Source organism: Somniosus microcephalus, chromosome 5, assembly GCF_052327205.1.
Source record: "Somniosus microcephalus isolate GS21.2 chromosome 5, FLI_Smic_1.0, whole genome shotgun sequence".
Classification (NCBI taxonomy): domain Eukaryota; kingdom Metazoa; phylum Chordata; class Chondrichthyes; order Squaliformes; family Somniosidae; genus Somniosus; species Somniosus microcephalus.
In genome coordinates this window covers 123,306,339-123,331,304 of record NC_140991.1, presented here as the reverse complement: position 1 = coordinate 123,331,304, position 24,966 = coordinate 123,306,339, and the positions used below count along the sequence as shown (strand labels likewise).

The window sequence follows — 24,966 nt, the reverse complement described above, 5'->3', positions numbered from 1 at the left end:
CAGCAAGAATTTAGGGAGCTAGGCAGCAGATTAAAGAGTAGGACCTCAAAGGTTGTAATCTCTGGATTACTCCCGGGGCCACATGCTAGTGAGTATAGGAATAGGAGGATAGAGCAGATGAATGCGTGGCCAAAGGGTTGGTGCAGGAGGGAGGGCTATAGTTTCCTGGATCACTGGGCCTGCTTCTGGGGAAGGTGGGACTTGTACAAGTCGGACGGGTTGCACCTGAACCAGAGCGGGACAAATATCCTTGCGGGGAGGTTTGCTAGCACTGTTCGGGGGGGTTTAAACTAAAATGGCAGGGGGTTGGGAACCTGAGCAGGGAGACAGAGGAAAGGGAAACAGGGATAAAAGCAAAAGATAGGAAGGAGAAAAACAAAAGTGGCAGTCAGAGAAATCAATGGTTTAAATTAAACATGGCCACAATAAATAATAATTCTAATAGGTCTAAGAGTGTTAAAAAAACAAGCCTGAAGGCTTTGTGTCTTAATGCGAGGAGCATTTGTAATAAGGTGGATGGATTGGCTGCGCAAATAGAGGTAAACGAATACAATTTGGTTGGGATTACGGAAACGTGGCTCAAGGATGGCCAAGACTGGGAACTCAACATCCAGGGGTATTCGATATTCAAGAAAGATAGGCAAAAAGGAAAGGGAGGTGGGGTAGCATTACTGGTTAAAGAAGGGATTAATACAATTGTAATGAAGGATATTAGCTCTGATGATGTGGAATCTGTATGGGTAGAATTGAGAAATACCAAGGGGAAAAAAACATTAGTGGGAGTGGTACATAGACCTCCAAACAGTAAGGCGGAGGTTGGGGATGGCATTAAAAGGGAAATTAAAGAAGCGTGCAATAAGGGCACAGCAGTCATCATGGGTGACTTTAATCTACATATAGATTGGGCCAACAAAATTAGTAACAATACTGTGGAGAAGGAATTCATGGAGTGTTTACGGGATGGCTTCCTGGACCAATATGTCGAGGAACCAACCAGAGATCAGGCCATCTTAGACTGGGTATTATGTAACGAGAAAGGATTAATTAGCAATCTTGTTGTACGAGGCCCCTTGGGTCGGAGCGATCATAATATGATAGAATTCTTCATTAAGATGGAGAATGAAGTAGTTGACTCAGAGACTAGGGTCCTGAATTTAAATAAAGGAAACTACGATGGTCTGAGGAGCGAGTTGGGTAGGATTGATTGGGGAATGGCACTCAAAGGGTTGATGGTGGATAGGCAATGGCAAACATTCAAAGACCGAATGGATGAGCTACAGAATTTGTTCATCCCAGTTTGGCATAAAAATAAAACAAAAAAGGTGACTCAACCGTGGCTAACAAGGGAAATTTGGGACAGCATAAGATCCAAGGAGAGGACATATAAATTGGCTAGAAAAAGCAATAATCCTGAGGATTGGGAGCAGTTTAGGAGTCAACAAAGGAGGACAAAGGGATTAATTAAGAAAGGGAAAATACAATATGAGAGTAAGCTAGCAGGGAATATAAAAACTGACTGTAAAAGCTTTTATAGATATGTGAAGAGAAAAAGATTGGTGAAGTCAAGCGTAGGTCCCTTACAGTCAGAATCAGGGGAATTTATAATGGGAAACAAGGAAATGGCAGACCAACTAAATACATACTTTGGTTCTGTCTTCACAAAGGAGGACACAAATAACCTCCCAGAGATGCCGGGGAACATAGGGTCTAATGAGAGGGAGGAACTGAAAGAAATCAGTATTTGTAGGGAAATGGTGTTAGGAAAATTGATGGGACTGAAGGCCGATAAATCCCCAGGGCCTGATGGTCGACATCCCAGGGTACTTAAGGAAGTGGCCCTAGAGATAGTAGATGCATTGCTGGTCATCTTCCAGAACTCGATAGACTCTGGAACAGTACCCATGGATTGGAGGGTAGCTAATGTTACCCCACTATTCAAAAAAGGTGGTAGAGAAAAAGCAGGGAATTATAGACCGGTAAGCCTGACATCGGTAGTGGGGAAAATGCTAGAGTCTATTATAAAAGATGTAACAGCAGAGCACTTGGAAAGCAGTGACAGGATCGGACTAAGTCAACATGGATTTACAAATGGTAAATAATGCTTGACTAATCTACTGGAATTTTTTGAGGATGTAACTGGTAAAATAGATAAGGGAGAACCAGTGGATGTGGTGTATTTGGACTTTCAGAAGGCTTTTGATAAAGTCCCGCATAAGAGATTAGCGTGCAAAATTAAGGCACATGGGATTGGGGGCAAGGTATTGACTTGGATAGAGAACTGGTTGGCGGACAGAAAGCAAAGAGTTGGAATAAACGGGTTGTTTTCCGAGTGGCAGGCAGTGACTAGTGGGGTACCGCAAGGATCGGTCCTAGGACCCCAGCTGTTCACAATATATATTAATGATCTGGACGAGGGAATTGGATGTAATATCTCCAAATTTGCAGACGACACAAAGCTGGGTGGGAGGGTAAGCTGTGAGGAGGATGTCGTGAATCTCCAGTACGATGTGGACAGGTTGGGTGATTGGGCAGAAACATGGCAAATGCACTATAATGTGGATAAATGTGAGGTTATCCACTTTGGTGGCAAAAACAGGAAGGCAGATTATTATTTGAATGGCAATAGATTGGGAGAAGGGGAAGTGCAAAGAGACCTGGGTGTTATTGTGCACCAGTCGCTGAAGGTAAGCATGCAGGTGCAGCAGGCGGTTAAGAAGGCAAATGGTATGTTGGCCTTTGTAGCAAGAGGGTTCGAGTACAAGAACAAGGATGTCTTGCTGCAGTTGTTCAGGGCCTTGGTGAGACCGCACCTTGAGTATTGTGTGCAGTTTTGGTCACCTTACCTGAGGAAGGACGTTCTTGCCATGGAGGGAGTGCAGCGAAGATTCACCAGGCTGATACCTGGGATGGCAGGAATGACGTAAGAGGAGAGATTGTGTCGATTGGGCTTATACTCACTGGAGTTTAGAAGATTGAGAGGGGATCTCATCGAAACCTATAAAATTCTGTCAGGTCTGGACAGACTAGATGCAGAAAGGATGTTTCTGATGGCCGGGGAGTCCAGAACCAGGGGTCATAGTCAAAGGATAAGGGGTAAGCCATTTAGGACAGAAATGAGGAGGAATTTCTTCACCCAGAGAGTGGTGAACCTGTGGAATTCTCTGCCACAGAGGGCGGTGGAGGCCAGTTCATTAAATATATTCAAGAAAGAGTTGGATATGTTTCTTGAGGCTAAAGGGATCAAGGGATATGGGGAGAAGGCAGGGACAGGGTACTGAATTTGGATGATCAGCCATGATCTCATTGAATGGCGGAGCAGGCTCGAAGGGCCGAATGGCCTACTCCTGCTCCTATCTTCTATGTTTCTATGTTTCTTTCTCCACAAATGCTGCCTGACCTGCTGAGTATTTCTGCTTTCATATTAAATGGTTTTAACAGTTCACTTAGAAGTGCCAACTGATTGGAAGAAGATGCATGATTTGCTCTTATTGAAAAAAGGATTAAAATCACAGCCTGGTGAATAGACCAGCAAGTTTGACCTCAGTGCTGAAAAGCATCAAGAGGGATGCTAGTTAGATCACCTAGAACACAGTTTTGATACGGCAATACTCCACATTGTGTCCCAGCAAAGAATCAATGCTTTAATGGGGAGAAGATGGAGAGAGAGGTGAAAAGAGAGGAACAGAAGGGGAAGAGAAGAGAAAGAGGAGGGATGGGGAAGGAGGAGTGGAAGCGAGAGGTGGGGAGAGAGGGTGGTGAGGAAGAAGAGGGTACGTATGGGCAGATGATAGGTGGAAGAAATGGAGAGGAAAGGGGAAAAGGAGAGTGAACAAGACAAGAGAAGGTAAACAGGGTGAAAGATGGGGAGGGAAGACAGAGAAAGAGAGAAGTGAAAACAGCAAGTAAAAAGTTCACATTTTAAAAAAAAATTAAGAACAATGCATTTGAATCATTGATGGGAAATAGGATTACAGACATTTGATAAAAAGGATGGATGTGATTAAGTTTCTAAAAATAATGAAAAGTGCTGATGAAGTAGGGACTGCAGATTCTTTGATTTAAAGCTCAAAAATTGCATAAACTAGACAACCACAAAGTAAGCTGGAGTTTATGAGGAATATCTATACAGAAAGAATAGCATTCTAATTATTTTTGTGCCTCTGTGCCCATTATGCTTCCTCAAGCTATCTAACTTGGCAGTGTAAAGTGTACTTTTATATTGTCAAACAAATGCGCATGATGTCACTTTAATGGATTTTTGGGACGCTTAGGGACGAACTGTTGAATTTTACCAGGCTGCTGGGAAGGACATTGCTTCACACAGCAAGTGTAAACATTGAAGTCATTTCATTTATAGATTGTTGGAACTACATAATAAATGCAAAATGGCAACAGCACACAGCAAGACTGCTGAACCCCTGCACTCATTGGAAGGCAAACAAACAGTTTTGTGGTGACATGCCACTTTTAATCTGAGTGAAGTACTGCACACAACAGATGTGTGCCTTTTAAAATTGATAGGAATTTAAATTTGACTGAGGTGTGGCGGGGGGGGGGGGTGGGGGGCAGAGATAAAGTAGGGAAGCGGGAAAATAAATTCATCACAGCATTTACAGTGTCTACCATTAGTGACATAAATCCTGTGAGTTCTGCCCATGCAGTACTAAATATGTGGAAAGGATTGACATCCAGTCAGTCAGTTCTTTCAGAACAGAAAGATTTCTGAAACAACAACTTTTATTTATGTAGCACCTTTAACGTAGTAAAACATCCCAAGGCGCTTCACAGGAGTATTAAAAGATGAAAAATTTGACACCGAGCCACATAAGGAGAAATTAGGGCAGGTGACCTAAAGCTTGGTCAAAGAGGTAGGTTTTAAGGAGTGTCTTAAAGGAGAAAAGAGAGGTAGCGAGGCAGAGAGGTTTAGGCAGGGAATTCCAGAGCTTAGGGTCTAGGCAACAGAAGGCACGGCCACCAAAGGTTGAGCAATTATAATCATGATGCTCAAGAGGGCAGAATTAGAGGAGTGCAGATATCTTGGGGGGGGGGGGGGGGGGGCGGGGAGGTTGTGGGGCTGAAGGAGATTAGAGATAGGGAAGGGCGAGAACACAAAGCCTAAGGAGGCCATGGAGGGATTTGAAAACAAGGATGAGAATTTTGATAATGAGATGTTGCTTAACCGGAAGCCAATGTAGGTCAGCGAGCACAGGGGTGATGGGTGAACGCGACTTGGTGTGAGTTAGGATACGGGCAGCCGAGTTTTGGATCACCAAGTTTACGTAGGGTAGAATGTGGGAGGCCAGCCAGGAGTGCACTGGAATAGTCAAGTCGAGAGGTAACAAAAGGCATGGATGAGGGTTTCAGCAGCGGATGAGCTGAGGCAAGGGTGGAGATGGGCAATGTTATGGAGGTGGAAATAGGCGATCTTAGTTAATGCTGCGGATGTGTGGTCAGAAGCTCATTTCAGGGTCAAATACGACCCCAAGTTGTGAACAGTGTGGTTCAGCCTCAGACAGATGTTAGGGAGAGGAATGGAGTCAGTGGCTAGGGGACGAAGTTTGTGGCGGGGACTGAAAACAATGGCTTCGGTCTTCCCAATATTTAATTGGAGAACATTTCTGCTCATCCAGAACTGGATGTTGGAGAAGCAGTCTGATAATTTAGAGACTGTGGAGGGGTCGAGAGAAGCGATACATCGAACCAACTGATGAAAGCCATAAAGAAAGAAAAGGTCGAATTGGCACGCAGCAGGAAAAGAAAGACAGATTGATATACATAGAAAGCCAATACCAGTTATTAGGTTTAGGATGTCAAGCTCAGAGCTCACAGTGGATGGTAATAGGAAAATTGACATGGTTGTATAAGCTATAAATTCATTCAACAAAACAAGTAAAATTCACAAATGTATATTTTATTTAAAATGAGAGGTCTCTATGTATAAATATGAGTTGGGTGGGGTCTATTCAAGGCTGTCTGACATAAGCACTCTTCAGGTTACAAGATTTATAAAATAAAAACAGAAAATACTGCCAATACATAGCAGGCCAATCAAAGTCTGAAAAAAGATGGATTATGACATTTTGGATACTCCATCTAGTGAAGGGTACAATCCAAAACATCATATCCTATCTTTTCTCTTTACAAATGCGGACTGACCTGCTAAATGTTTCGAGCATTTTCAGTTTTTCCCTTTTTATTTTAAAATACTTATAAACTGCTATAGCTTTATCACTGAAACCTCTCTGGTGAATTATAGCCTCATACCCATTTCTGGATACTTCAACCTGGATTTACAAGACAAATGTGCTGTATGTGTGCAAGTGTATTGAATGCGAATGCACAAAAATCCCAATCCATATTCCAAATACTGAAAACATGTTTTAGTTCCAACAAGGTTAATGTATGCTTATTAAATCATACAATAATTCAATAGAAAATCATGTGGATGGAAATCCATCTTCTCTATTTGCCATAAGCCATTTTAACAAATGTACAAACCTTAGAGCTCTTTCTGAAAAGGGTTTTAAAAATTACATTGATTAATTAGGAAATACTTTTTAGAATGCAGTGCCATGCTCATAAAGCACTTACTGGATTAAAAATAAACAGCAGACTTGTGACCCATGGCATGCAATATCTGTATGAAATACTGTAGTAATTGTACAGAAAAGGTTACTGTCAAGGACAAAATGTCCCCTAGAAACACTTTAGAAGACTGAGATGTGATCTGATGCTCTACCCAAATGCCTAGCATCTGGTGAATCTATGCTGCACTCCTTCCAAGGCCAATATATCCTTTCTGAGGTGAAGCTCGCAGAACTGTACACAGTATAAACTAAAGGGTACAATTCTAAAGAGAGACCTGGGGGTATATGTGCACAAATCGTTGAAGGTGACAGGGCAGGTTGAGAAAGCGGTTAAAAAAAGTATACAGGTATCCTGGGCTTCATAAATAGAGGCATAGGGGGCGATTTTCCTGGAGCCGTCAGGCAGGCTTTCAGACGTTGCGGTGGGGGGGGGGGGGGGGGAAATTCGCAAAAATAGGGGGTCGCGACCCCACCCCCGCCTGATTCCCCGCCCCGTCAGATTTTCACCCAGGCGTTTCTGTCCGACCCGAATCAGTCCTGCCCGCAGCAGGCGGGACTGGTCTTCAGGCACCTTAATCACCAATAATTGGCATCTATAATGCCATTTTAAGGGGCCCTTGCTGTTTTCAGCCTTTTCCCACGTTAAACACGCCTGGTGGGAACACCGCTGATGAAACCTGGCGTGAATAATATCGGATTGCTGACTATCAGCTGCAGGTCAATCAGGAAAGAAGAGATTTAATCAGACATCATTTGTAGGTTGCAGGACTTTGTTGTTCCAGGCTTAGGCACAGCTGTTGAAGGTTGGAGCCTCACACACTTCTCCAGTGTGAGCTCCTGGGAAGCTCCTCTCGCCACCCTCACTCAGCGCTTCCTCAACGGAGGCATCTACCAGAAGCATGGGAGGCCTTTTTTTCCTTCCCTTCTTGGCATTAGAGGATCTCCAGCAGCAGAGGCGGCAGCAGCAGATCCAGCAACAACAGCAGCAGGAGCGACAGGCTGCGGCTCACCCACCTGAGGCAGCACAGGCCAGAAGGGGCCAGCACATGGAAGGCCATCGGCGCAGGAGATACCCCCCAAACAGGGTCTACAAACACAGGGTCAGCTACCTCAACATGGCTGAGCAGCAGTGCGAAAGGCGGCTCCGACTTTCGCGAGAGGTAGTGACTGACATCTGCGCAATGCTGCAGCAAGACCTGGAGCCCAGAGCACCAGGTCGACACGCCTTACCGGTGGCCCTCAAAGTCACCACCGCACACAACTTTTTTGCCTCAGGCTCCTTCCAGGGATCAGCAGCAGACATCATCGGCATCTTCCAGGCGGCCGCACACATTTGCATCACGCAGGTAACCGATGCCCTCTTTGCCCTCGCGCACAATCACATCCATTTCACCAGGGATCGCGCAAGTGTGAGGGCACGAGCGGTTGGATTAGCTCATCTGGCAGACTTTCCAAGGGTGCAGGGCGTCATTGACTGCACACATGTGGCCCTTAGGGCACCCCATCGTAATCCAGGAGTTTTTGTCAACCGCAAGGGCTTCCACTCCCTTAACGTTCAGCTGGTGTGTGACCACTGTAATGATCAGTAACATGTCATTCTAGAATGGTACACTAGGTGGAGCTGTTGAGCTGTATATTGCTGTATGTTTAAATACTGGACTACCCACGACGCACTAGGCTACCCACAAGGCAGTAGTCAAGATGGATGCTGTATAGTAGAGAACATGGCTGAATAAATGACTAAGCTCTAAGCTAGCTGTTCATAATGAAAACGACTCGTTATTAATGAACAGAACATGGTACCAGGATTGGTAAAATCTACTGAATATTGTGAAATGTGACATGGAGACTTTGAAGCCACCGGAGGGTTTGAAACTCACGGGGAATGTCGACTGCAATTGGCGGACTTTCAAACAACAATTCGAACTCTACATTGCTGCCATCGGATTCGGTACGAAGCCAGACGCACGGAAAATAGCATTGCTACTCACGGTTCCAGGCCCGCAGGTGATAGATGTATTTAATACATTTGTTTTTGATCAAGAGCAGGACAGAAAAAAATTGGACGATGTGCTAAATAAGTTTGATGCACATTTTTCTCCCAAAAAGAATGAAACCTATTAGAGATACGTGTTCTGTTCACGGACACAGCAGCAAAATGAGACTTTTGATAGCTTTGTGACCGATCTGAAACTGAAAGCACAGACATGTAATTTCTCTGACCTGAAATCATCCATGATTCGTGACCAGATTGTGTTTGGTATTCATGATAAAAAGGTCAGGGAACGTCTGTTGAGAGAAACCGAAATAACATTGGAAAATGCTGTGAAAATATGCCAAGCCAGTGAGCTAGCTAAAAAGCACGTGAAGACTTTCAGTGAAATCAATAATGATGCGATTGTAGTAAGTGATAGTGCTGCTGTCGGTGCTGTGTCCTACAAGGGGAAGAAACGTGGGCAGAACAGAAATGCAAAGCAATCGGAGGATGGAATTTTTAATTGTAAACACTGTGGTTACAAACACCAGTTAAAACAATGCCCAGCGTTTGGGAAAATGTGCACAAAATGCCATGGAAAGAATCACTTTGCCAAACAATGCTTTTCAAAAGTAAAAACAAAGAAAGGGCAACAAGTCCAAGTCAATGTGATTGAGGACACTGATTTAAGTGAGACACTTTTTGTACGAATGGTGTCATGTGACAATATCAAAAAGGATACAGAAAATGTGCAGCCCTCAGGAATGGACAATGCTGAACATAAAATTAATGCAGTAAAAGAGGACAAATGGATGATGCCACTGCAGGTAAATGGAGCATTCGTTACATTGAAACTAGACACTGGGGCAAAAGCAAACTTAAATCAGTATGAGTGACATTAAAAACATGAAAGAAAAGCCCAAAATACAGAAAACGTCAGTACTACTGAAGGACTATAATGGACAGAAAATAGATAGCTTAGGTGTATGCAGACTTAAAGTGACAGACAAAGACAAAGTGCATCATCTCATGTTTTCTGTTGTGGCTGAAGGACTTGATTCACTATTAGGTGACAAAGCTTGTGAGGACTTAGAACTGGTCAAGAGAGTCTACCGTATAAACTGTGCCATAAGCAGACCAGACGACTCAGTGGATTCTGTCGTGAGTAATTTCCAGGATGTGTTCAAAGGATTTGGAGTTCTACCATTCACTTACAAGATCCAGCTAAAGGAGGATGCTCAGCCAGTGGTACATGCTCCACGGAGAGTTCCAGCACCCCTGCGTGACCGGCTCAAGAAAGAACTGGACAGAATGACCACACTAGGAGTCATCAGGAAAGTCGAAGAGCCAACAGACTGGGTTAACTCCATGGTATGTGTAAAGAAAAAGAACAATGATCTAAGAATATGCATGGATCCAAAGGACTTAAATGCAAACATAAAACGTGAACACTACCAGATTCCCAAGCGAGAAGAAATCACCAGTGAAATGTCAGGTGCCAGATACTTCACAAAGCTCAATGCCTCACAAGGATTTTGGCAACTAAAACTGGATGAAGAGAGCACCAAATACTGTACTTTCAACACACCATTTGGCAGGTATTGTTTCCTCAGAATGCCTTTCGGGATAATATCTGCATCTGAAATCTTTCATAGAGCGATGGAACACATAATTGAAGGTCTGGAAGGAGTTCAGGTCTATGTTGATGACATCATCATCTGGGGCTCCACACTGAAAGAACACAACGAGAGACTGACTAAAGTGCTACAGAGCATACGCCAGAATGGACTGAAGCTCAACAAAAGCCAAGTGTCAGTTTGGCGTCCAGGAAGTCACTTTCCTAGGAGATAATCTATCTGGTAAAGGAATAGAGCCAGATATGGAAAAAGTAAACGCCATACTCAACATGCCCCGACCCACTGACAAAAAAGGAGTGCTACGCATCATGGGGATGATAAACTTCATTGGAAAGCTCATTCCTAACTTGTCAGCCAAGACAACCTGTCTGCGAGACCTGCTACATAAAACAAATGAGTTCGCATGGACAGAAAGACATGAACAAGAGTGGATGAACCTCAAAACAGTGCTGACAACCACACCTGTACTCACCTTCTTTGACCCAACAAAGAGAATCAAAGTGTCAACGGATGCATCAAAAGATGGCCTAGGCGCGGTCTTGCTACAAGCAGAGGGTGAAGATTGGAAGCCTGTTGCCTATGCCTCCAGGTCTATGACTGATTCTGAGTGTCGATACGCCCAGATTGAAAAGGAATGTCTAGGCTTGGTAGTTGCACGAGAAAAGTTCCATGGCTACATATATGGACTTCCCACCTTCACAGTTGAGACAGACCACAGCCCACTGGTTGCCATCATAAAAAAGAACCTGAATGAGATGTCTCCAAGGATTCAACGACTCATGATGAAGCTGCAAAGATATGACTTTGAACTGATCTACACACCAGGCAAATACATAGTGCTAGCAGATGCACTACCCCGAGCACCCACAATGAGTCATGTGAGCTCTACTGAAGAAGACGTGGATGTTCATGTGAGTATGGTCACTGCTGCGCTGCCCGTGTCAGACACAAAATCAAAGCAAATAGCAGAAGAAACAGTAAAAGATACAGTGTTACAAACAGTAATAGAGAACATTCATCATGGTTGGCCAAAAGGTTCCTGTCCAAAGTACTTTCACATCAGGTCAGAATTGAGTGTCGCAAGTGGACTATTACTAAAACAGAACAGAATAGTCATTCCACAGGCTCTACGTCAAGACATGCTCAAAAGGATTCATGAGGGACACCTCGGAATTGAAAAATGCAAAAGGAGAGCAAGAGACACTGTTTATTGGCCTGGCATAAATAAGGACATTGAGAACATGATAGGCGAATGTGAGACATGTCAGAAACACCAAAACAAACAAGCAAAGGAACCAATGATAGTAGCTAACATATCAACAGCACCATGGCAAAAGGTTGGTATGGACCTCTTTCATTTGAATGGTAAAGACTATCGAATACTGATTGACTACTATTCTAACTATCCTGAGATGGCGCTGCTCTCAAGCACCACAGCAAGCAGTGTCATAATGCATGCTAAATCCATCTTCGCCAGACATGGAATTCCCAGGATTGCCGTTAGCGACAATGGTCCGTGCTTCAACTGTAAGGAGTGGCAACAGTTTGCAGCACATTATGACTTTCAACACATCACATCCAGTCCTTTGTATGCTCAGTCGAATGGTAAGGCAGAGAAAGGTGTTCAAGTTCTCAAACAGCTACTGAAGAAAGCGACAGAAAGCAAGTCTAATCCTTATCTTGCCCTGCTAAGCTACTGAGCCTCACCTTTAGACTCTGGTTCTTCACCTGCTGAACTAATGGGTCGCAAGTTGCGCACCACGCTACCCTGCTGTGCAAAAGAAAAGCAGAGTAAGGAACTGAGACAGAGACTTCAACTATTAAAGCTGAAACAGAAATCACACTATGACAAGTCATCCAAAACTCTGAAACCATTGACAAGGGATGATGTTGTCAGGATTGAGGATCCAGATGCATGGAACAGGAAAGCTACAGTTCTTGAGGAAGTAAGACCAAGGTCATACACTGTTAGAACTGAGGAAGGACAGATTCTCATGAGGAACCGCCGTTCCCTCCTAAAAACACAAGAAACTATCCAAGAGCAAATCGATGACAATGCCGCAACTGAATCTTGTCACTCACCACGAGAACAATCTAACACAAACACACATACAGGCTCTCATGCAAACACATCAGACTTACCTGTGCTCTGAAGATCCACAGGTAAAGTAAAAAAGCCTGATAGACTTAATCTTTGAGTATAAAGTAAAGCTTTGAAAATGTGTTGACTGTTGTGAAAATGTTTATGTTTATAGAGCACTAACAAAAGTGTTACTGATATCATCTTTATCGTGTTTCTTGAAAGTTGATTGATATTGATTTTGTTTAACCTCGAAGAAAGGGGGATGTAATGATCAGTAACATGTCATTCTAGAATGGTACACTAGGTGGAGCTGTATATTGCTGTATGTTTAAATACTGGACTACCCACGATGCACTAGACTACCCACGATGCACTAGGCTACCCACAAGGCAGTAGTCAAGATGGATGCTGTATAGAGGAGAACATGGCTGAATAAATGACGAAGCTCTAAGCTAGCTGTTCATAATGAAAACGATTAGTTATTAATGAACATAACAACCACAAGAAGGAGATTTTGCATGTTTGTGCCAAGTACCCTGGCAGCTGCCATACTGCGCCAGTCTACTGTGCCTCTGCTATTCAGGCCACCAGACGAACTTCAGGGATGGCTACTTGGAGACAAGGGCTATCCCCTGCGGACTTGGCTAATGATGCCATTGAGGAGACCAACCAACAAAGCTGAGGAGCGCTACAACTCCAGCTACATTTCCACCAGATGCATTATAGAGCAAACCATCGGATTGCTGAAGATGCGCTTCAGATGCCTGGATAGCTCAGGTGGAGCCCTACAGTACTCAGCAGCCAGGGTCTCCAAAATCGTCGTGGTTTGCCGTGCACTTCACAACATGGCATAACGTCGTGGCTTGCAGATTCCTCAGGACCAAGTAGCTCCTCATAGACCCGCCTCAGATGAAAGAGGAAAGGGAGGAGGGGGAAAACGACCATCCTGCAGAGGCCCATCAACCAGCGGCACCATTACGCAAGAACATTGCTGCCCGGGATGCAAGGAACGCACTCATCCTGTCCAGATTTGCATAGCCGAGTACATCAAACACTGTAGCCTCGCTGCTTCTTACCTGAGCATGGACAATGGCCAAACCCTGCGCATTCCTACCTATTTGACCAGCATCCTGACAACTGCAAGTAATCCTAAGGCCTCAATGCGAAATCCCCATTCGCCAAATGACACACGCCACAACTGCAGCAGTTGCCATCAGATTTTTTATAAACAAGCTACTGATGACATAATAACTATATACAAAACTTTTCACCCAAGTGACTACCCTTGTGATTAGTGGTGCTTTATTTTTCTCTTGTGTGCTCCTACGTAGTGGTTCCCCTGTGGCTTCAGCAGATGTGGAGGCCCCTTGCTGACTTTCCTGCTGCTCCTGTCTCGACACGTTTGGCGGGCGTCCTCTGGGGTGGCAAACCTGTGAGGGCTCGCCAGCAGTCTGCTGCTCCTGCGGCTGTGCAGGGGTTGAGACGCCTCTCTCACTTGGGTGTGGACTCCGGCGGGGCTCTGACCGAGGGCTCTGCAGTGGCATGGAAGTGTGAGCATGTGGAGAGGAGCCCCCACTTCCTTGAGGTGTGCCAACAACCTCCCTCTCATGGGTCAGGTCCCCCTCAGCACCTGCAAGTGGCTGGAGAGCACCTTGCTGCACATCAGGGAGGCCATGGGGACCTGTATCTGCACTGGAAGTCCTACTCAGAAGGACTTCCATGAAGGTCTGGTTTCTGTGTTCAATAGATGCCCATCGCTCCTCAAGAGATGTCATTCTATTCTGAACACTCACCATGTTTTCCATAGCCTGGCGACTAAGCTCCTCCATGGCCCTCCTCTCCTCGGCCGCAGCCCTCCTCTCCTCGGCCGCAGCCCTCCTCTCCTCTACGGTAGCGAGCCTTACCACGGAGGTAGCCATCCTTTCCGTGGTGATGCGTTCATGCGCCAAAGACTCCACTAAGGCTCTGCTCATGTTCGCTATGGACTCCTCCATTCGCTCATCACTCGCAGCGACCCTGGAGACAAAACCTGCCAGAGACTCCTGCATCTGTGCATGGAGATCCATCACCTCTTCTCTTGCGGATGGACCCAGAGGCACAGGGACGACATGCAGCTGAGCTGAGCTGGCAGAGTCCTGCGCCCTCCGACGAGGACTCTCCACTGCTGTCCTTGTCCCCACAATCTGCTGATGCTCACTTGTGAGCTGTGAAACACCAGGTGACAACACTACTCTATGTCCCGAAGGTCCCCCCCGAGGTGTGAGTGTCTGCGCTGGTGCTGGATGCGCTTACTTCTGCTGACGCTGCACCCTGAGGTTGGAGCTTCCTCTGAGGAGTCTGGCTGCTCAGCCTCTTCCTCCTCCACAGTGGGGAACGGGGGCTCTGGATGGTCCTGTGGGGGAGTAAAGGAAAGAGTTAAGAGATGTGATGCCAAGGTTACATGCACATTGGATTTTGCAGACGTTCATAAGTCCAAATGATGTAGCTTCAGAATCATAACAGCGACTCATGCTATGTCAATGAGAGATGGAAAACTATTCTGTCACCAGCTTGCGGGACTGCCCCTATCTCTCCTTCCCCAGCTTCCGCAGCCACATCAGCCCCGACAATTTCCAGCACTCCTTCCTCCCAGGGGGTCAGGTGGGCTATTGAGGGTGGGCCTCCTCCAGTCCTGGCTCGCTCTCTGTTGTTGTGAGCTCTCTTTTCCTGCAATGAGGGAGACAAGTGGAGTTTGAGTCAGAATGAAGGAGTGTAGAGATTGCATAGCATAGATACTTAGAGGGAGACAAAGATGGTGTGAGGCTGTAAGACCAAGGGCCCTCCCTGTGTGTTGTCAGTTGTGTTCAAAACATCATAGTGAGAGGGAGTGTGAGGGCTGCATGGTGGAATAGTTATGTGAATGTGAGCATAGAGAGAGAGGGAATGGGTAAGGGTGCATGGATGTGACTGAAGTGGGATGTGGAGGAAGAGAGTGCTAAAGCTGAGTGCTGGTGGGGAAAGGCAATGGGGATCAGTTTGAGGGTGATGGAAACTTCATACTTACTTTTCCTGTACAGTGAAGGTCATGGAATCGTTTCCGACACTGTATCCAGGTTCTTCTGGTGACTCCCAGTGAGTTGACATCTGCTGACACCTGCATCCATGCAGCCTTGGTCTCAGTGGGAGGCCTCCTCCTCCCTGACCTAGGGAAGAGGACCTCCCTGTGGGCCCTAACCCCATCCAATAATGCCTGCAGTGAAGCCTCGTCGAATATGGAGGCAGCTCGGGGTCTGGCACTGGCCACAGCTGCTGCAGGCGCCTCTGCCATCCTGTATGGTTCGTTTGGAACCCTGCAGAGGAAGCAATGCTTGCTGTGGACCTTAAAAGCACCACGAATGATGACATCATACTGTGCGGCTTTCTGACTGGAAATAGTCAATTAGCAAGGGTTCCCACACGCTGGAAATGAATTTGCCAATTGAGGGAAAATTGCATCAATCTGGCAGACCCATTTAGATTCGTGTGGGAACCTCAACATTCGGGGAACCCGACAATTCCCCACACCTGCAGGAAAATCGAGCCCATAGAGTACAAAGGCAAGGAAGTTATGATGAACCTTTATAAAACACTGGTTTGGCCTCAACTGGAGCGCTCTGTCCAATTCTGGGCACCGCACTTTAGGAAGGATGTGGAGGCCTTATAGAGGGTACAGAAAAGATTTACAAGAATGGTGCCAGGGATGAGGGACTTCAGTTACGTGGATAGACTGGAGAAGCTGAGATTGTTCTCCTTAGAGCAGAAAAGGTTGAGGGGAGATTTGATAGAGGTGTTCAAAATCCTGAGGGGTCTAGACAGAGTAGATAGACAGAAACTGTTCCTATTAGTGGAAGGGTTGAGAACCAGAGGACACAGATTTAAGGTGTTTGGCAAAAGAACCAAAGGTGACATGAGGAAAAACTTTTTTACGCAGCGAGTGGTTAAAATTTGGAATGCACTGCCTGAAAGGGTGGTGGAGGTAGATTCAATCGTGGCTTTCAAAAGAGAATTGGGTAAGTACCTGAAGAAAATAAATTTGCAGGGCTACGGGGAGAGGGCGGGGGAGTGGGACTAGCTGAAATGATCTTGCAGAGAGCCAGCACGGGCCCGACGGGCCGAATGGCCTCCTTCTGTGCTGTAACCACTCGATGATTCTATGTGCTAAACTTGTGAAGTGCAAGTGTACCGTAAAGATAGTGGGGATGCTTATATTGGAAGCAAAAATGGCTTAAAAGATTACCTTATTGAGATTTTTAAGATCTTCAAAGGGAATAAATAAACTAGATCCCAGAATGATGTACAATATTAACACTAGTTTTAGGACAAGGGGCATAGATTTAAATTTAGACAAGAAAAGTGAATACACAGTTAGAAGGTAATTACTTCCTGCAGAGCGTGACAAACTATTCAGGGAGGCAGTGGGAGCAGAGGATTTTATAAACAATAGGAGGATGATGGCTACATTTTTGACAGACAGGCCATAGAAAGGTAACAGAGATAAAGTGGAAGAAGAATGGAGGGGGGGGTTTAGTTTAAATATGTCAATTAATGCATCATGGGTAACCCTGGTCTCGAAGTTTACTTGATTTCCTTATGGAGTTGGGGAGGCAGTTCCAAGTTTTTTTTCCTGAAATCTTTTTTTTTGTCTCCACCAAGCGTTAACATTACTAGAGGCTGGGGAGGTGAGGTGGTGCATGAGATTACAATGGACAGTGTGAACATTGATGGACCAGATAGTCATTTCTCACCTTTCTTTTCATATGTTGCATTGTAAACTTTAAAGAAATGTCATTTCACAAGGGATAATTGAATCAGAATGGCTCAAAAAATGACATTTTCCAGACTTGAAAATAAGGAACAGAAGATCAAACCTAATGTTATGCATCCCACTAAATATATTTGCACACAAAAAGATTTATAGTCATGTCTACTTTTATGTCAGGTAGGGATTTTGAATCTGCTAATTAATCTACCAAACAGTTCTCACAAAATGAAATCGCAGTCATCTTCAGCAGCTGAGCTAAAGATTTATGAGAACACATTCTCTTAATGCTCATTGAAGAACTAAAGGTTCATGTTAAATGTGCTTTCACTCTTGTGTTGAAATGGGACACGTTCTGCTCCCAATCCAACAAAAGATTTAGAGAGAAATGCATTTGAATCTTCTGTTTTAGACAAGATCTCCAGTTCTTGTAAACTTCAATCTAATTTCAACACAGAGCTTACATTCAAAGATCTTGGAAAAATAAAAATCAATACCAAGCAGATACTAAATTTATCTTTGCCACACAAACAAGGTCAAGTACTTGTAAAGGTTTACAGATTTTGATCCTGGTTCATTACAAATTTATGTTGCAATAATCTTTAACTTAACTTAAACATTTAACTTAATGAATATACAAATAAACACATTCTTGCACAAGATTTCAAAAAATATTTGCTAGTGGGTGTCCTACAAAACAAAATCAGACAGAGAGACTCACGGTGCGTTGAGTGGAGTGAGAGTTTGGTAAGTGGGAGAAAAGTCATTTAAGTGTATTTAGTGAATTTAAGTGAGGGGAAAAGTTAATTATTTAAAGTAAGTTTAATTTTTTTTTTTTTTTTTTTAAAAAGAGTAAGTAAAGCTGTTGCGGAGTTTAAACCGGAAGTAGAATCCAGGTATAAAAAGGGGTGGGCCTAGTGCGGCAGCGCGAGTGCGGTGCGTTGAGTGGAGCGAGGGTTTGGTAAGTGGGAGAGTTCGGGCAAGTGGGAGGTGAGGGGGTGTTTTTGCTCTGTTTTGTTCCCTACTCCCAGGCTTAAACAGCACTGCGGAAGCGGAGCAGCGAGACGAATCAACCTAACAGGCACCACAGACAGCATTCAAAAGGGAGGTTGGTGATCAGCTGGTTGGTAGGTTCTCTTCCTTCTCTTTTATGCCTTTAAGTTGGTAAGTCCTATTAAATAGTGGTGTGATATTATCATCTATATCCGGGCAGAGGGTCTTCATAACTAATAATAAGAAACTTAATTAATTACATAGAATGGAGCAGGTGATGTGTTACTGTTGCGAAATGTGGGAGCCAGTGGACCCCATTGAGGCTCACGGTGATTACATTTGCGACAAGTGTTTGCTGCTAGAGGAACTCCGGCTCCGTATTGAGGTGCTTGAGACCGAGCTTCAGACACTGCGACACATCAGGGAGGGGGAGAAGTTCCTGGACTCTATGTTTCAGGAGGTAGTCACACCTATGAAATTAATTAATTCAGATGTAGTCCGTGGTCAGGGACAGGGCGGTGTCACTATGAGTGAGGCAAGTACGGGGATCCAGGAGGTAGTGTTGAAGGAGCCACAGCCCTTGCTCTTGCCAAACAGGTTCGAGGTTCTTACTCACTGTGAGGGCGGGAGCGGGGACTGCAGGGAGGATGAGCAACCTGGCCACAGCACCATGGTACAGGGGGCCATTCAAGTGGGGAGAGTAAAAAGAAATGTTGTAGTGGTAGGGGATAGTATCATTAGGGGGATAGATAGGGTTCTCTGCAGTCAAGAGCAGGAGTCCCGAAGGCGGTGTTGCCTGCCCGGTGCCAGGGTTAAGGACATCTCTTCTGGGCTGGAAAGAAACTTGGAGTGGGAGGGGGAGGATCCAGTTGTCGTGGTCCATGTTGCTACAAACGACGTAGATAGGACAAGGAAGAAGGTTCTGTTAAAGGAGTACGAGCAGATAGGGGTCAAATTAAAAAACAGAACCTCAAGGGTAATAATCTCTGGATTATTACCTGAGCCACGAGCGAATTTGGCTAGGATAAATAAAATTAGAGAGTTAAATGCGTGGCTCAAAGACTGGTGTGGGAAAAATGGGTTTTGCTTCTTGGGACACTGGCACCAGTACTGGGACAGGAGGGAGCTGTTCCGTTGGGACGGACTTCACTTGGCTAGGGCTGGGACTAGAATCCTGGCGAATCATATAACTAGGGCTGTAGAGAGGGCTTTAAACTAATTAGTGGGGGGGAGAGTTCTAGAGAGCAAATAATAAAAATGACAACGGAGAAGGTCATAGACTTAGGTAGCAGTGGGGGAATTAAAAATCAGAGCGTGTTGTTAAGTCTGTGTGTTCTAGTTATTGTTAATAAGAATCACTGCACACAGACCACAAGAATAAATTCAACAGGTCTTTACTAGTCGAAGGTCAGGCTGAACTGCCCAATAAATCATTACACAGCACTTAAATACCGGTGTGGTCACCACCGGTATTACAGTATACAGCAGCCAAGATAAAGTAGTGCATCTCTTAAAATAGTTCTCTTAAAGGTGGAACGGTTACATACACCACACGTGTCAGGAAGGGACAGAAGGTATGGAGTCAAAGATAAAGTAGTAAAAGGGGAAAAAGCAGGAACTAAGTGTCGCAAAACATATTTGAAAGTTCTTTATCTGAATGCATGTAGCATTCGTAACAAAATGGACGAGTTAACGGCACAAATAACTACATATGGGTATGATCTTGTGGCCATTACAGAAACATGGCTGCAGGGTGACCATGACTGGGAATTAAACATACCAGGTTATTTAACAATCAGGAAGGAAGGGGAGGTGGGGTGGCTATGTTAATAAAGGAAGGAATCACTGTAATACAGAGAAATTATATTCGGTCAAAGGATCAGGATAGTGAATCAGTTTGGGTGGAGATAAGGAATAATAAGGGGAAAAAAACACTAGTGGACGTAGTCTATAGGCCTCCGAACAGTTGCAACACTGTTGGACGGAGTATTAATCAGGAAATAGTTGAGACTTGTAATAAGGGAACAGCTATAATGATGGTGGATTTTAACTATCATATTAACTGGACATATCAAATTGGGCAGGGCAGCCTTGAGGATGAGTTCATTGAGTGTATTAGGGATGGGTTTCTTGAGCAGTATGTAACTGAACCGACCAGGGGGCAAGCAACCTTAGATCTGGTCCTGTGTAATGAGACAGGATTAATTAAAAATGTCCTAGTAAAGGATCCCCTTGGAATGAGTGACCATAACATGGTTGAATTCCATATTCAATTAGAGGGTGAGAAGGTTGGATCTCAAACAAGCGTGCTGAGCTTGAATAAAGGAGACTATGAAGGTATGAGAGCGGAATTGATTAGAGTGGACTGGGAAAATAGATTAAAGGGTAAGACGGTACATGATCAATGGTGTACATTTAAGGAGTTATTTTACAACTTCCAAAAAAATATATTCCACTGAGGAAAAAAGGTTGTAAAAGAAAAGATAGCCATCCGTGGCTAAGTAAAGTAATTAAGGATAGTATCCGACTAAAAACAAGGGCATATAAGGTAGCCAAATCTAGTGGGAGGATAGAAGATTGGGAAGTCTTTAAAAGACAGCAAAAAATAACTAAAAGATTGATTAAGAAAGGGAAGATAGATTATGAAAGTAAATTAGCAAAAAATATAAAAACAGCAAAAGTTTCTATAGTTATATAAAAAGAAAAAGGGTGGCTAAAGTAAATGTTGGTCCCTTAGAGGATGAGACCGGGAAATTAATGGTGCGAAACATGGAGATGGCAAAAATGCTGAACAAATATTTTGTATCAGTCTTTACAGTAGAGGACACTAAGAATATCCCAACACTGGACAAACAGGGGGTTCTGGGGGGGGGGGGGGGCGGGGGGAGGAGCTAAATACGATTAAAATCACAAAGGAAGTGGTACTTGGTAAAATAATGGGACTCAAGGCGGATAAATCCCCTGGACCTGATGGCTTACATCCTAGGGTCTTGAGGGAAGTGGCGGTCGGGATTGTGGATGCATTGGTAATAATTTTCCAAAGCTCCCTGGACTCAGCAAAGGTCCCGGCAGATTGGAAAACTGCTAATGTAACACCCTTATTTAAAAAGGGTAGTAGGCAGAAGGCTGGAAACTATAGACCAGTTAGCCTAACATCTGTGGTTGGTAAAATTTTAGAGTCCATTATTAAGGAGACAGTAATGGGATATTTGGATAAACATAATTTAATAGGACAAAGTCAGCATGGTTTTATGAAGGGGAAGTCATGTTTGACAAATTTGCTGGAGTTCTTTCAGGAAGTAACATACAGGGTGGATAAAGGGGAACCAGTGGACGTAGTGTATTTGGACTTCCAAAAGGCATTTGACAAGGAGCCACACAAAAGATTATTGCTCAAGATAAAAAATCACGGGATTGGGCGTAATATTCTGGCATGGGTGGAGGATTGGCTATCTAACAGAAAGCAGAGAGTTGGGATAAATGGTCATTCTCAGACTGGCAATCAGTAACTAGTGGTGTTCCGCAGGGGTCAGTGCTGGGTCCCCAACTCTTTACAATCTATATTAACGATTTGGAGGAGGGGACCGAGTGTAACATATCAAAGTTTGCAGATGATACTAAGATGGGAGGGAAAGTAGTGAGTGAGGAGGACATAAAAAACCTGCAAAGGGACAATAGACAGGCTAAGTAAGTGGGCAGAGATTTGGCAGATGGAATACAATACTGGAAAGTGTGACGTTATGCACTTTGGCAGGAAAAATCATAGAGCAAGTTATTATCTTAATGGCAAGAAACTGAAAAGTACTGTAGTACAAAGAGATCTGGGGGTCCTGGTGCACGAAACTCAAAAAGTTAGTATGCAGGTGCAGCAAGTGATCAAGAAGGCCAATGGAATGTTGGCTTTTATTGCTAGGGGGATAGAATATAAAAACAGGGAGGTATTGCTGCAGTTGTACAAGGTATTGGTGAGACAGCACCTGGAATACTGCATACAGTTTTGGTGTCCATACTTAAGAAAAGACATACTTGCTCTCGAGTCAGTACAAAGAAGGTTCACTCGGTTAATCCCAGGGATGAGGGGGTGGACATATGAGGAGAGGTTGAGTAGATTGGGACTCTACTCATTGGACTTCAGAAGAATGAGAGGCGATCTTATTGAAACATATAAGATTGTGAAGGGGCTTGATCGGGTGGATGCAGTGAGGATGTTCCCAATGATGGGTGAAACTAGAACTAGGGGGCATAATCTTAGAATAAGGGGCTGCTCTTTCAAAACTGAGATGAGGAGAAACTTCTTCACTCAGAGGATAGGTCTGTGGAATTTGCTGCCCCAGAAGGCTGTGGAAGCTACATCATTAAATAAATTTAAAACAGAAATAGACAGTTTCCTCGAAGTAAAGGGAATTAGGGGTTACGGGGAGCGGGCAGGAAATTGGACATGAGTCTAGGTTCGAACGGTCATGGCCCTGTGGGTAGCGGAGCGGGCCCAGGGGCCATGTAGCCTGGTCCAGCTCCTACTTCTTGTGTTCTAATTCTGTGTTAGATTTTAGGAGATGGTTCTATTCACAGGGATTAGTGGAGACCTCGGGAACAGGCTGCCAGCTAGGAGTCCTTCAAGAGTAAATTGGGCCTGTTCCTGGCTGGGGTGGAGATCACCTCTTACAGAAGGTAAGTACTGTAGGAAATACAGGGACAGAGTGATCTCCTGGACGAGTTTCGCTCACCTAGATGCGTCGGAGAGGAATTTCCCAGATTTTTTCTCCCAAATTGGCCATTGGATTTTTTATCTGGTTTTTCGCCTCTCCCGGGAGATCACATGGGTTCGGGTGGGATGGAGAGTGATAGTAGATTTGAGGTTAGGCTCAGATCAGCCATGATCTTATTGAATGGTGGAGCAGGCTCGAGGGGCCAATTGGCCTACTCCTGCTCCTGTTTCTTATGTTCTTATGTTCTTATGTAGATACAAAGAGACAACAAGGCAGAGACTAAGAGGACCACACAAACAGATAGAGACACGACTGGGATGGGGATGGTAGCAAATGAGACACAAGCACGCAGAAAAAGAGAGAAACTCACAGACTGACTAACTTTACACAATGAAATTTGAGGAAGTAGCTAGGTACCTGTGCTAAAATGCCTTTTTATCATACCTGTAACGAACTTGTTCAATAGTGTCATGTGTCAGTCTACTGGCAACGTTTGCACTATGGGGGTTACCTGAAAAATATCAGAAGCACAAGAAAAATTAATTAAGAATAACCATTAATCTCAAATCTTCAAAAACTCATGTTCTAAAGTATATTACAGCAAAAAAGTATATTTACAAGTTCACCTGAACTTGACAAAACTGGAATGCATGCTATGGAAGTCTAGGGCTAGAGTTGTGTTTTGCCAGCATCTGATTTTTATATTTTAATCTGGTGACAACAGCAACTGGTAAATCATTTTTCCTGCTGGTGTTACTGCCAAGAGCAAGTAGTTAACACAGAAAACAGTAATGAGGGAGGAGGAAAGCTACAAAATTACTGACTAATCTCCTGAATTTCCACTTCTTTTAAATGCTAACTTTCTGTTGAGTGATTGAAGTTTGGAGATTGAGAAGTTACTTGTAGATTTCCAGCTCAAACAGCCTAAACTGATTGCCTTTCTATTTTTTTTTACAATTTTGACACTGAAGTATGACATCTGGAGTGTGAAAGAATCAGATTGTACAGATAGATTGATAGATCATCATAGCAGGTGCCTTTACTTATTAAAAAAGTGGATCGTATTCGTCCTAACCACAATTTATGGAAAACAATACTAGTGATAGGTTGAACTATTAAGCCTTTCTTGCTCTACCATCTCAAAGTCAGCGTTAACTCTGTTTCTCTCTCCACAGATGCTGCCTGATCTGCTGACTATTTCAAGCATTTTCTGCCTTCCTCAGCTTCTCTTGTCTCCATTTCTACTAATAGGATAGCAACCAATATCCACCACAAGTTCACTGACTTCCACAGCTACCTTGACTACACTTCCTCTCGCCCCGCTCTCTGCAAGGACTCTTAATTCTCCCAGTTTCTCTGTCTCATTTGTTCTGACAATGTCACCTTCCATACCAGTGCTTCCGATGTGTCTTCCTTTTTCCTCAACCGAGGATTTCCCTTCACCATCATTGACAGGGCCCTCGACCGTGTGTGCTCCATTTCCTGCACTTCTGCTCTTATCCCTTCTTCTCCTCCCAGAGCCATGATAGGGTTCCCCTTGTCCTCACCTTCCACCCCACCAGCCTCCACATTCACAGATCAGCCCCTGCCATTTCCGCCACCTCCAGCGTGATTCCAAACACATCTTTCCCCTCCCCTCCCCTTTCAGCATTCCAAAGGGACTGTTCCCTCCGCAACACCCTGGTCCACTCCTCAATCACCCTCAACATCCCCTCCCCTTCCCACGGTACCGTCCGTGCAAGTGCAGGAGATGCAACACCTGCCCTTTTACCTACTCCCTTCCTACCGTCCAGGTCCCCAAACACTTCTTCCAGGTGAAACAGCGATTTACTTGCACTTCTTGCAATTTCATATACTGTATTCGCTGCTCACGATGCGGTCTCCTCTACACTGGGGAGACCAAATGCAGAATGGGTGACTGCTTTGTGGAACACCTCCGTTCAGTTCGCAAGCGTGACCCCGAGCTTCCGGTCGCCTGTCACTTTAATTCTCCACTCTACTCCCACTCTGAACTTGGCCTCCTACACTGTTCCAATGAAGCTCAATTCTCTAGGAACAGCACCTCATCTTTCGATTAGGCACTTTACAGCTTTCTGAACTCAACATAGAGTTCAACAATTTCAGATCATAATCTCTGCCCCCATTTTTTCGGAAAGAACCATTGATGGTTCTGCTAGTCCCATTTACACCTCTTCTAGACTCATCTTT

The 24,966-nt window shown here is 44.5% G+C and overlaps 1 protein-coding gene across 2 annotated transcripts in view; it reads right to left on the bottom strand.

Moving 5' to 3' along the window:
• mocos (molybdenum cofactor sulfurase) overlaps positions 1-24,966 on the bottom strand; it is a 489,344-nt gene that overhangs the window by 397,750 nt on the left and 66,628 nt on the right. For both annotated transcript variants that reach the window (XM_085988161.1, XM_085988162.1), the window contains exon 3: positions 23,203-23,269. In XM_085988161.1, coding sequence (XP_085844287.1) covers positions 23,203-23,269 — 67 coding nt within the window. The remainder of the gene's footprint in view (positions 1-23,202; positions 23,270-24,966) is intronic.